Here is a 13,278-nt window from a genome sequence, read left to right as displayed (position 1 = left end):
ATAAAATGTAATTAAACACATACTAGGATTTTCTAGGATAGAAAAGTAAAAAGTTTATCAACCTTTAAAAGCTTCCGTATCCAAAAATATGTTTTTATCTTTCTTTTTTTGTCTCATTCTCAAACAGTGAACAAACCTAGTTCACATTAAATTGTTACAAAGATGAACGAAAGTCTTACATGTTCACTTTTTTGCGCTTTCATAATGTGAGAAAGAGCAATCTGCTAAAATATTATAGACCTGACACATTATTTTATATTTTTGTCCAGATACATATTTTTTTTCCTCTTAAAATGATAGAAAGCATCTTAAATTACTAGTCAAAGTTTTTAAAATTCAGTAAATGACAAAAAAAAATTAAATAAATATTGACTCATTTCTGCTGAGAGCATGAAACCATGAAAATAATATATTTCAAAGTTTCAAAGGACATTTGTGTTTACTTTTGTACAATAAACAATTTTGACACTGTCGGGTTGCCACTTGGATCTTTCCAATGTTAAATCTAGCTCCAGAAACACAATCCTTCAGCTGCTCAAGGATAATTATTCTATAATATGCGACAGCTCATGAAAGTGTGTCTATCTTGGTTCATTTAAAATGTACAACTGACTTGTTTTTTGTTCAGAGGGCAAGAACTGACCTCTGACTCTATGCTATCTATGTCTTCATTCATTCTGTACAGTTTCTTTCATTTGCATCTGTGATTTGTAGATTGACTCTGGGATTGATTAGTGCCAACAATAAGATCTGACTGCAGTCCAAAAAAACCCAGAGAGCAAAACAACCAATAAAAGATGGCCATTTCCATTGGTGTGTGGGCAAACAGGTCGTCAAAGCTGGTGATTATGACAAGCTATTACAGCGTTATATTACACATCAACAGCATCAGCCGTGTGCAAACAGATGAGCCGGTAATTAAGGACAAGACACCATGCTCACTGAGGCGGACACGATAATCCGTTAAACGTCAGTGAAAAGGACATGGATGTTACATGATGATGGCGAACAGAACAATATTAACAGGGCAGGACCAATAGGATGAAGAGAAAGGCACTTACATGCAGACTGGGATGATACGTGAGGACTCCGTTGTCACAGAGCGTGACATATTTCTTCTTCCACTCTTTGTTCAGTGACTTGCCGCTTCTTTTCAGTAACATGCCCTGACAGACAAAGAAACAGAGACACACAGTTTAACCTTCATTACTGAATATGAACACTTGTTGCAGTATGCATTTATTAAAGGTGTGGTTGATTATGATTTCACTTTTATTTAACTTTAGTTAGTGTGTAATGTTGCTGTTTGATCATAAACAACATCTGCAAAGTTACAACGCTCAAAGTTCAATGCAAAGGGAGATATTTTCTTTTACAGAATCGCTTAAACGGCTGGTAGGGACTACAGCTTCTTCCTGGGTTAGTGACATCACAAACCCCAACATTTACATAAACCCCGCCCCCGTGAACACACAACAAAGGGGGCGGGGCCATGTCGGGCTGCTTTAGAGAAGAGGAAGAGTTGTTGTAGTAGAGTGTTGTTGTCATGCCGTCATTTTACGCCGGACTGCTTCACAAACGAGGGTCAATTCAACACAAAAGATGAACATGACGGCACATGCTAGTGGATGAGTTGAATCAACTCCACAGCAACTACATCAATTTATCCACTAACCATTCAGAAACGTCTAAAAGTTGTAACTTCTTCCTGAGTCTCTCCATCAGTGTCGACTCCGGTTTGAACAATGTAAGGCTGAACACTTTCGTCATTTTGGCTGCGTGAGATTCTCCAGCTTTGTTGTTGTTGAGCTGTTAAAGCTCCGCCCTCTTCTGGAAAGCGGAGCTCATTTGCATTTAAAGGGACACACACAAAAACGGCGTGTTTTTGCTCACACCCAAATAGGGGCAAATTTGACAAGCTATAATAAATGATCTGTGGGGTATTTTGAGCTGAAACTTCACAGACACATTCTGGAGACACCAGAGACTTATATTACATCTTGTGAAAGGGGCATAATAGGTGCCCTTTAATTTCTATCACACAATAATTATTGTGAAAAACATGTTTGTCTGAAAAATAGTTGCGAGATAACTGTCTGTGATTCATAAAAAAAAATCTCCCACTGACAAACGAAACACTCAATTATATTGTACTCAAGTGGACAGACAGTTTATTTGCACACTTTGAGGAGAGCGAGAAAAAAAAAAACCTGCACCGTGAGCTACTTTCCCCTTGGAGTGTTAGCGAGCACATTAGCGCTATGACACGAGCACTAACCTTCCTCTCCTACGCACATCAGTGGCGGCTGACTGCCCGTTTAAGGGTCCGGCCGCCCACACCTCATTTCAGCCAAATTCATTAGGCAAGAAGGGAATAAAACTGTCCGTTGATTAGCAATTACGCTGCTGCGGCGGCGTGTCACTTCGCTGGACTTGTTAAACATTAACGTGCAGACAGGACGGATAATAATAGATTTCTTGCTCTGGCTGCCACGGAGCGTGCAACACCAGAGCCGACAAGTTTCTGTCACTCTCTGCCTATTTCTCTTCTTCTTGTTTTTCTTTTTTCAGTCACTCCACAGTCTGAATTTTCATTAAAAAAAATAAAATAAAAAAAAGCCATGATCTCTAACTGTCACACACCGTTAAACTGGCCTAATTATGTGGTAATTGGTATCCAAACACAGTCTGAAGGGGAAAAAAATGGATGAAATTAAACAGTAAAGTATATTTGACAAATTTTCTTTCTGAAACTGAAAACCTGTAAATAATAAACTTGACTTTGTGAATCTTCAAAATACAAAATGTTTCATTTTTTTATTTATTCTTGACCTTGTAATTTTTAATTAAAATGTCAAAGACCGGCTTCTCTCTGGTGACGTATGCCAGACTTCTCTAATCATTTAGTCATTATAAACCCCGCCCCTTTCAAACAATCAACAGCAAACTCGCATTCAGATCTGCCTCCACCCAATCAAAAACTGACGGACTGAACCAAGTTCCCATCCTACATTTGTTTTTGTTTTCAATAATCCATTTCAAGTGGATGCACTTTACGGAATACCTATTACTACTTTTGTGCACAGAAACAAAACAAAAATAACGACTTTATTCAACAATTTTCTTACGTTTGTTTACGCTGTAAACACAGTGCATCTTTTCCAAAATCTACATCAGAATGCTGGCTCATTATTGGCCGGCTCCTGCATCAGCATCACACGCATAAATCGTGCTGAAATCACCCTCTTATTACCCAATTTGCTTCAAACTTCGTCAGAATAATGTCAAGACATGGCAGATGTAGACCTGTGAAAGGATTCTTGATATCTTAAATACTGTTGCCATGGCAACACGTCTAACTTTTATAATATTCTTGGGTGTTTTTGAGGCTTAGCATGCTTCAAATTGCATGAAACTCGACACACACATCAAAGTTGTTGACCAGTAGACATGGGCAAAGCTTTAGAAATAGGCAGGGAGGAGGGGCTCTATAGCGCCACCTTTTGACAAAAGTTGGGAGTTAGTCTTACCTACAGTCACCAAACTCTGTACATATATTTAGTTTGAATGTGGATTTTTTTTTAATAATCAGACTCTGAGTTTTTAAGTACTCCTTGTAGGAGATTCATGCAATTGCCAACATGAAACAAAGACACTGAAGATGTTAAATTGCAAATGATTATAGGATATCTTGAACAGTGTTGCCATGGCGAGGGATTAAATGACAAAAAAAATGGAAATTGGAAGCGTCTCATATCGTGTAAAATCAATGATTTAAATTTAATTAAGATTGTATCTTGTCCGCCATGCACAGGCTTCCTTAAGCAACCGGGGTGGTGGTGGCGCTGGAGCTCGGGCCCGTCATCACTGTTTGCAGCTATATTTTTTTGGGGAATTTTCCGCTCCTAAATAAAAAAGGTCATTTCAACTTTTTATCTCATTATTCTGACTTTTTTCTCACAATTGTGAGTTATAAAGTCAGAATTGCATGATATAAAGTCAGAATTGCTAGATATAAACTCGTAATTATGACTTTTTTCTTACAATTGCGAGTTTTTTATCACGCAATTCATTTTTCTCAGAATTGTGAGTTTACTGTCTCGCAACTGTCTTTATAACATGCAACTGCGAGTTATAAAGTCAGTATTGTGAGATATAAACTTGCAATTCCGTCACAATTGGACATTATAACATGCAACTGTGAGTTTATATCTCACAATTCTGAGGAAAAAAGTCAGAATTTGCGAGAGAAAAAAGTCAGAATTGCGAGATATAAACAATTCAGATTTTTTTCTCGCAGTTGCGAGATTTATATCATGCAATTCTGACTTTATAACTCGCAATTGCGAGTTTATATCTCACAATTCTGAGAAAAAAAGTCAGGATTGTGAGTTCAACTCGCAATTGCAATAAAAACTTCAGAATTATAAGATATAATCTCACAAATAACAGGAAAAAAGTCAGAATTGTGAGATAAAAAGTCGCAATTACCTTTTTTATTTTTTATTTCATGCCAGAAACAAGCTTCCATAGAACACACTACTCACACCATTTATACGACAAAATAGTACAGAATAGTGCATGCGTAGGCAAACTGGGATTAACCTTAAGCAAAATGTTGTCTTTACATTGCAATGGCAAAACAATAACATTTGGTTCTTATTGCACCTTGTTTACACTCAACACTACATCTGTCCCTCAGAGCCCCTTTAACTCAACAGTGTGAAACTTCCAAAAATAGACGCCTAAATTTAAAAAAAATAATAATAATTTAAGGCATTATAATGCTGTTTAAGCATTCATAGGCATCCTGATGTAGTAAAGCAGCAGTGCATATATTTTTTGTGTTAAATTTTATGTTGTTTTGAGATCAGGGTAACATATACGCTTGTTGTGAGATCATTATTTTAGGTAATGAGGCCTGTGTCTGTTCTGAGATCAGTCGGTCCCTGGGTGATGGAACTATACATGTGGGTGGATGTTCCCTGAGGTCAGTCCACATGTCTGTACACCCTAAACCCAGTGTTCAAGACGAGAGAACAGCGCTTCCTGGGTAAAACAACAACGGGCTCTCCTGCTGAGTTGTAAACACAAGTTGACGAGTTTTTTTAATTTCCTAACAAGGGTGCTGCCGCTAGCGGCCCATCTGTCACATAGGGTGAATATCCATTACTTCATTAACTAAGACTGAGGTGAGTGAGTGAGTGTGTGTGTGTGTGTGTGTGTGTGTGTTTGAGGCTCAGGGAAAAAAAGAGCAAGAATGAAAGAAGGGGCAAGAGAGAGAGAAAGAAAGGAATGGACAGATTAAGAGAGAGAAACAAAATGATCTTTTAATGAGGGTGTGAGTGTGGGGTCTCTCCAGGCATGTTGTGTTGAGCAGGTAGCTGTTATGTCTTCTACCTCGGCCTGGTTTGGATCTAGGTATATTAATTTTGCACATCCATCGGGAAGGTGACAAGCGATCATTCAGCAGGAGAGGCTAATTGAACACCACGTCACTTCTCTGATGGGAGTAATCGTTCATTATTTAAGGCTCGGGCCGCTGACACCCTGCTTGCCTCTATTTTACCCTCCCCTGGTTGACAACCTGCAAGGTCTGGTAATGTTGCAAAACAGGGGCCAAAAAAATAAATCTCACTCAGACATTTGCTACCGACTAAAAGCTGGGAACTGAAGCAATTGTCTACGCAAATTCACTGTTGAATTATAAACATTTAAATTGTGGCTTTAATAAAACATTTTTCTTGACAGACTTATTCTAACAAACATTACATAATAAAGACAACAGTTTACGTAAAAAAAAAAATAATAATAATATGTAATATTATATTGCACTGCATGTATTTAACAAAATGCACCTCTCTAGAGTAACAAGCTGTGGATATTTACTGAATTTGTTTAAAAAAAACCTGATAAAGGTTTTAGCAAATAATTTATTTCATAATAAAGGTAATAAAAAACAGCTTATTCACATTTCAGTCCTCCAAAACTGTTTTGGCCGAAATATTTTTGGTGACAAAATGTTAGTCCATCACTAGTTTTGGTACATTACTAGCATGATTTACCACATTGGTAATATGATGCTAGCATGGCTTTGCTAGTATTAGACAGCATTGATAACTAAATAAAAACCAGCTTTGAATGACATTGAAATCTATTGATATTTTCATCAATGAATAAAAACTAGACGAAAATGTTATTAAGGGGATGATTTGGGAAGAGATCCAGTCAGAATGATGTCCTGCGCTGTAGATGCGATGATCTACCCGGCAGGACATAAGTTGGCATACACTTGTTGCATAAAACATTCAAAAATGTAAACATCTGGGAGAAAGAGAAGCGCAGACATATAAATCTGAAAAAGTGTGATGACAAAAAAAAAAAAAAAAAAAAAAAAAAAAAAAAAAAAAAAAAAGAGCTCTATTCGATACGGTTTTCTTTGCGCACACATCCGACGCACCGCAGCCGCGCACACAGAAAGCCGCCTCTCAGACGTCAGCGTTCGAGTACTGAATTGAGCTCTCTTTCACATCTTTACGTGCCTGAATGGATAAATACACACATCAAAATGTCTGTTATGGAGAGTATTCACAAGAATACAGTTGGTTATGTCTAGAAAATGTAAAAAGTGAGAATATCGGATGTGCATTAGCGTATTGGATCCCAGCATTCGGTCTTAAAGTGACAGCAGCCTAATAAAAAAATTTTTCCTGATAATTTACTCACCCCCACGTCATCCAAGATGTTCATGTCCTTCTTTCTTCAGTCGAAAAGAAATTAAGGTTTTTGATGAAAACTTTCCAGGATTTTTTCTCCTTATAGTGGACTTCACTGGCCTCCAGACAGTTGAAGGTCAAAATTACAGTTTCAGAGCAGCTTCAAAGAGCTTTAAACGATACCAGACGAGGAATAAGAGTCTTATCTAGAGAAACGATTGGCCATTTTTGGAAAAAATACAACTGTATATGCTTTATAAACACAAATGATCGCCTTGTACATGCTTCCGCTTTCCGTATTCTTCAAAAACCTTCATTCTACTTACGGAAAAAAACGGAACTGGCGCCGCGTTCGTTCCGTAAGTAGAATAGGGAAGGCGTAGGACATACGGCATAAGCTTTTTGAAGAATGTGGAAAGCGGAAGCACATGCAAGACGATATTTTGTGTTTACAAAGCATATACAGTTGTATTTTTTCGAAAATGACCGATCGTTTCACTAGATAAGACTCTTATTCCTCATCTGGTATCATTTAAAGCTCTTTGAAGCTGCACTGAAACTGTAATTTTGACCTTCAACCGTCTGGAGGCCATTGAAGTCCACTATAAAGGAGAATAATCCTGGAATGTTTTCATCAAAAACCTTAATTTCCTTTCGACTCAAGAAAGAAAGACATGAACATCTTGGATGACATTATCAAGAAAATTTTATTTGAAAGTGGACTAATCCTTTAAAGACTTTTTTCAGAGTTTTGATCGACTTGGTTACGAAAACCACAAGTCTGATCAGTTGGAGGCCATAGATCTTCAAAAGTACATCAATTGTCATCTTTGTCAAGCCAACATAAGTAAGACAAAGCCAAAAAATGTATATTCTCTTTTTTTTTTTCGCGGGAGGGAAAACAACCAGAACAGGTTGAGCGTCCATTACAAATAAACTTCACGAACAAACAAAAGCCTCTAATCTGTGCACTCTTCCATTAAAAGAAGCCGATGTGCTCTTATCAGTGTGTTATCCTCTTCTTTCAGCTCTTCTCATTTCTCCCATTCTTTCATAACAAAAGAAGAGGTTAACCGGGAGATGAATGCGGACCGTGGCATGGGTGTGGACGGAGTCAGTATGGTGGACAGGATCCGTCTCCAATGAGTCCGCTCCGGACAGCCGCTTCACAAAGGGTTGGGTGTTTGCCCACACTGGCCTTATTGTTCTTGGACGCTCCAGAAAGAAGGGCGCTAAATTAAGTGTGTCATCCCAACACTGGCTCGCCTCCGGCCCTGTCACTGTGACTGAATGTGAACGTGTGTGTGCGCGAGGGAAGCGGAGCCACGTGAGTGACACTGCGTGAAAGCTGGAGGTCTTATATCGCTGCGGCCATCTGATCTGGCCGGCGCAGGCAGTGAGAGGACACGCCCCCCCAAAAGACATTTATCATTTAACGACAGGCGCACACTCTCTCACGCTGACAAACACACCTGAATCAGGCTAGAAATGGGAATACTTCATTACATACACAGTGTATTATTGTTAAGTGGACTTAATATATGTCTATTCTGTATAAAACATTGAGTAGAAAAATCTAGGAAAGAGTTATTTTTCTTAAATCAATGTCTTCATAACTTCACTCCTGTCCTTGTTAAATACTCAGTTTGATGAACAGACATAAAGAGAGTAATGTGAGGTCCATTGTGGCTCTCAGCTTTAAACAATAACACGTCAAGGTCATCAAGGAGCTTAATGAGTGGCTTAAACACTCCCCTGAAAGCTTAAACCAATCGAAGCCAATGGATACTGGCAACAAGAGATTAGCCAAATCTAAACAGAGAGCACTGATTGATGTTTATGTATTTGGTTAAATTATTTTCAAGCTAAAATTATACAGGGAAAAGAGGAGGAAAAAAATCTAATTTGCGGGAGGTTAGTGTGCATGACAAAAATGCCATCTTGGCCAAAATGGCTCGGAGCAGCGACAACCTTTCCCTGGGAAATGATATTTTTCCAATCCCACAGAAGGCGGATCATGTCACACTCGTTAAAGGCTTGATAGCAGGTCTTTAATATTCACCGTCTTAATTAGGGCTGCAGTTAATTTCATTAAATTCTTTCGGTGCTAAATGAAGCAGATTATGAGACATCTTTTATTGCGAAGCGTGAAATTACAGCCTGCCCGCTGCCAATGGCAGGGCCAAGCTAATGAATTACAGGGTAAATAACACCCGAATTAACCATCCAATTTAACTCCTTACAAAGCACCCCTGCTCTGAGGGGGCAGAACTTCGTCAAACGTGCACAGCTCAGTGCTCATCTACGAACCAGAACATGCAATTACAACCATGATACTAATTTCCCTTTATGATGAGGAGAGACGTTTCACTGCCATTGTGTTTCTTAAACGGAAATTTTAAGAGAGCAATGCATGGTGAAACGTAACGTGTGAAAAGTTTCCCTCTGCACCGCCAAACATGGAAAAATGTCAGAATGTTGCTTAATCTTGAGCGCTGACAACACATCGGCTGGGATGACAAGCCGGAATTTCAATAAATCAGGCACTTGTGGGAAAACCACCGTGATGGAAATTGAAGACAATAATAGTATCTAAGGCCTGCAAAATACACTGAAAACTATGAATGTTATTCAGAACTGATTATTCTTTTTATGTTTGTGTGCATATATATATATATATATATATATATATATATATATATATATATATATATATATATGTTTTTGAAAGAAGTCTCTTATGCTCATCAAGCCTGCATTTATTTGATCAAAAATACAGAAAAAACAGTAATATTGTGAAATATAATTTCAATTTAAAATAATGGTTTTCTATTTTAATATACTTTAAAATATAATTTTTTTTTCTGTAATGCAAAGCCTGAATTTTCAGCATCATTACTCCAGTCTTCAGTGTCACATGATCCTTCAGAAATCATTCTAATATGCTGATTTGATACTCAGTTATTATCAAAGTTGGAAACAGTTGTGTTGCTTAATATTTTTTGGAAACTGTGATACTTTTTTCAGGATTCATTGATGAATAAATAGTCAAAAAGAGCAGCATTTATTCAAAATAGAAATACTTTCTAACAATATAAATCACTTAAATCACTACATTTAACACATCCTTGCTGAAAAAATAATTAATTTCTTCCAAAAAAAAAGAAAAAGAAAAAAACACTGACGCCAAACTTTTGAACAGTAGTGTATATTGTTATAAAAGATTTAATTTAAATAAATGCTGCTTTTTTTTTTTTTTTACTTTTTATTCAAAGAATTCTGAAAAAAAAGTATCACGTTATAAAAAAAAAAATATTAATAATAAATCAGCATATTCGAATGATTTCTGAAGGATCATGTGACACTGAAGACTGGATTTAATGATGCTGAAAATTCAGCTTTGCATCACAGAAATAAATTATATTTGAAAGTATATTATAATAGAAAACCATTATTTTAAATTGTAATAATATTTTACAATTTTACTGTTTTTTTCTGTATTTTTGATCAAATAAATGCAGGCTTGACAAGTAGAAGAGACTTCTTTTGAAAACATTAAAAACAGTAACGTTTCCAAACGTTTGAACGGTAGTGTACACACAGTATTTGAACCAAATGGTTTAAAACATGAAACACAAAACAATCAGTGTAGTCTGATTCCCAAACAAATGAACCCGTATGAGTCAGTTCATTTCAGTGAATCAAAACCACACAGGGTGATCAGTGAAGTCAAACCTGTCCCTAACTGACTCTTATGGGCAGATTCTTCTAAATGAATCAAAAAACTGTGACCACTATAGTCCATTTCCTGAACAAATGACTCTTATGATCCAGTTCTTTTTGACCCTTACTGTAGTATTTTGTTGTACCTAAAGTTTGTTAGACTTAAATCAGTATTTATTAAATTCACATATAAGCATTCATCAGCTCACACAGCTGTGGGAAATGGAAGCTCAAGCATGTTCGCTTGATGTAAGAGAACCAATGAGGTTCATTCTCGTGTTATGCAGCACGTTTGAGCTTCCGCAAGAACCAATGAGGTTCATTCTCGTGCAACGCAACGCTTTTTTCTAACCCTTTAATCAACTATGTTATCACTTTTTTATTATTATTATGCCTTATTATTTAGAGCCAATTATCAAGTTGCACATTTTCCATCTCTAAAAAGACTGAAGTGATTGAAACATCTGTTTAAACAATTTTTGCAAGAACTGTTTTAAATTTATCTGAATTATCAATTGTTTTCCAAAACATTTTTCCGCACATGAGTCATTATACAGAACTGGAATCATTCAAATGAACCAGAAACAACATTTTTAAATTGTTTACAATTCCCAAAACTATGCAATGAAATTTTATACCACACACCAATAGGTACATTGACACGTGGATGAGGAAGACATAAGTCTTACTGCATCAATCTACAGCCCCACTTCTGAAAATTAATTTGTATTAAAGCTCGTGTCAAAATGCCTTTCCAAACAGTTAACAAAGATGTGTGTGTGCACGGTAATCGGCTAATTAAGAACGTGGAACAGATGTCGACAGACTCCGGGCTGCACAGGGTCAGTAAACAAAGCTGGCGATCATTAGAGTAACATTAGTTTCTGAACAAAGCCATAAACAACTCTATCAAACAAAACTATTTTTACAGGCGATCCAAAGATCTCGCCAAGTTTCAACAGAGTTTCTGCATAATAATCATAGTTCAGCGTGACCTCTGACAAATTTAAATGAGCCATTTAAATAAGAAAGACATAAAAAAAACACTAAAAGCCATTAAAAATGACCACCAGTCAAAACAAACACCATAATATAGTCATAATATATTATAGATGTCAAAACAACCGGGATCTCTGAGGTGATTGGACAAACAGTCGTATTAATAACAAGGCAGAGGGTCAAAGGAGGCTGTGATTGGCAGATGCGAGAGCTGTCATGGCAAATTCAGGTGACACGTCTGACCTCGCCACACCCACTCTGAGGGCTTGGAGAGTCCAGTTTGAAGCGCTCCACAGGGAGATGGCGGTGAAAACGCTCCTCTTTAGCCATCTAATTGCTGGAGAGTATGAGCCCACCCCAGCCTCATTACTGTCCACCAAGCCGTCTGCGTGTTTTAATGAGGAGCATGTTCTAATGAAGGCGTTTTTTACAAAGGTTTTATTGTAGCTGAGAGCCATGTCGAGAGCGTAACCTTCAGCTCAGGAGTCAGGACAATAACCTTCGTAATGAGATCACAGCGAATGGCAAATAAACTGCGACAGGGTCTCGGAGAGAAAAAAACTACCTTAAGCATGTGCACATACACAGTAAAAAACACTACTGAATGAGTTCACACCAGTTTTGTGTCTTCGTTTTTGTGAAATTTTGCAATTAAGAAGAAGAATTGTGTGTCAGCGTAACACAGAAATCAACCAAGCCTTTTCATTGCTCCTCACTCTTAAAAATAAAACTTCTTTATTTGCATCCATAGGGGCTTTTGCAATGGAGGAACCTTTTCATAGTTCCTAGAGCTATTGGCTGAAGTACCCGGATTTTGCATGTTTGCACCGCAGGAACTAGGAATGATTTTAGTTCCAGGAACTCCTTTTGGGGGAACTAAATTAGCTCCAACTTCAGAGTAGGGTCTAAACCAGCACTATCAGTGAAGTAAGTGTACGTTGATTAGACAAACACATGTCAAACATATTTACTAAACATATTTACTTCACGAACATGGAAAACAGCGATAACGGCATTTCTCTGTTGTCTGCAGGGTTGTGTTCTTTTCTCTGCCTCAATGATATGCAATACTGAAAGTTGTCATAGGAGATTTCATCTCTTAGCCACACTTTTTGCTCTTTTTAGGCACATAAACGACGCCATCCTCCATCCACCATTTTTTAGCATTTATAAATGCCGTGCATAAAGACGTCGCTGTCGGCCGCTTCAGAGTTCCTATTCCCGGTGCCGATGCAACCATGAACATGGCCCGGGGGAGAAATTAGTTCTCTGGGAAATATTAGTTCTAGGGTCCTATATTAGACTTTTGCCTCAAACTAATTTCTGATTATTTACTTATTATTAATAGTTAGTAAAGGTAGTGGTTAAATGTAGATATTGTGTAGGATCTAGGGATGTAGAATATGGTCATGTAGAATAATAGGGCTGGGGCAATAAATCGATGCATCGCGAATCATTAAATGATCCTAGATCGATTCTCAGATTTTCCAAATGCATCGTGATTCTCTCTTGAATCGATTCTGAGCGTAGTTTTTAACAGCAGATGGCACTGCGTGCTTTAGAAACAGCCAAAAGCTTCCAATTCCTTACACACACCACTTGAACCTTCTATAAAATAATCATTCATAAAGTTTGAAAAGGTTGAAGTGAATTACAAGGGTGTTTGCAGTGCACTCTTTACATTAATCTCACGTCACAAAAGCATTCTGAGGTTCAAGTACATTCTCAGACTCAGCCGAATGCATGAGTGCTCTTCAGCGCTCTTCTTCATGAGCATTTGAGTGTGCGAATGAGAGAATTCGGAAAATCTCAGAATCTCAAATCACAATGCATCTATTTA

The 13,278-nt window shown here is 37.5% G+C and overlaps 1 protein-coding gene across 1 annotated transcript in view; it reads right to left on the bottom strand.

Moving 5' to 3' along the window:
* agap1 (ArfGAP with GTPase domain, ankyrin repeat and PH domain 1) overlaps positions 1–13,278 on the bottom strand; it is a 165,439-nt gene that overhangs the window by 62,191 nt on the left and 89,970 nt on the right. Inside the window, 1 exon segment of the mRNA XM_048200479.1 lies at positions 1,062–1,166. Within this exon segment, the coding sequence (XP_048056436.1) occupies positions 1,062–1,166 (105 nt within the window).

The sequence above is a fragment of the Megalobrama amblycephala genome, linkage group LG8, assembly GCF_018812025.1.
Source record: "Megalobrama amblycephala isolate DHTTF-2021 linkage group LG8, ASM1881202v1, whole genome shotgun sequence".
NCBI classification, from domain to species: Eukaryota; Metazoa; Chordata; class Actinopteri; order Cypriniformes; family Xenocyprididae; genus Megalobrama; species Megalobrama amblycephala.
This window is presented reverse-complemented; position numbering and strand designations above follow the sequence as displayed.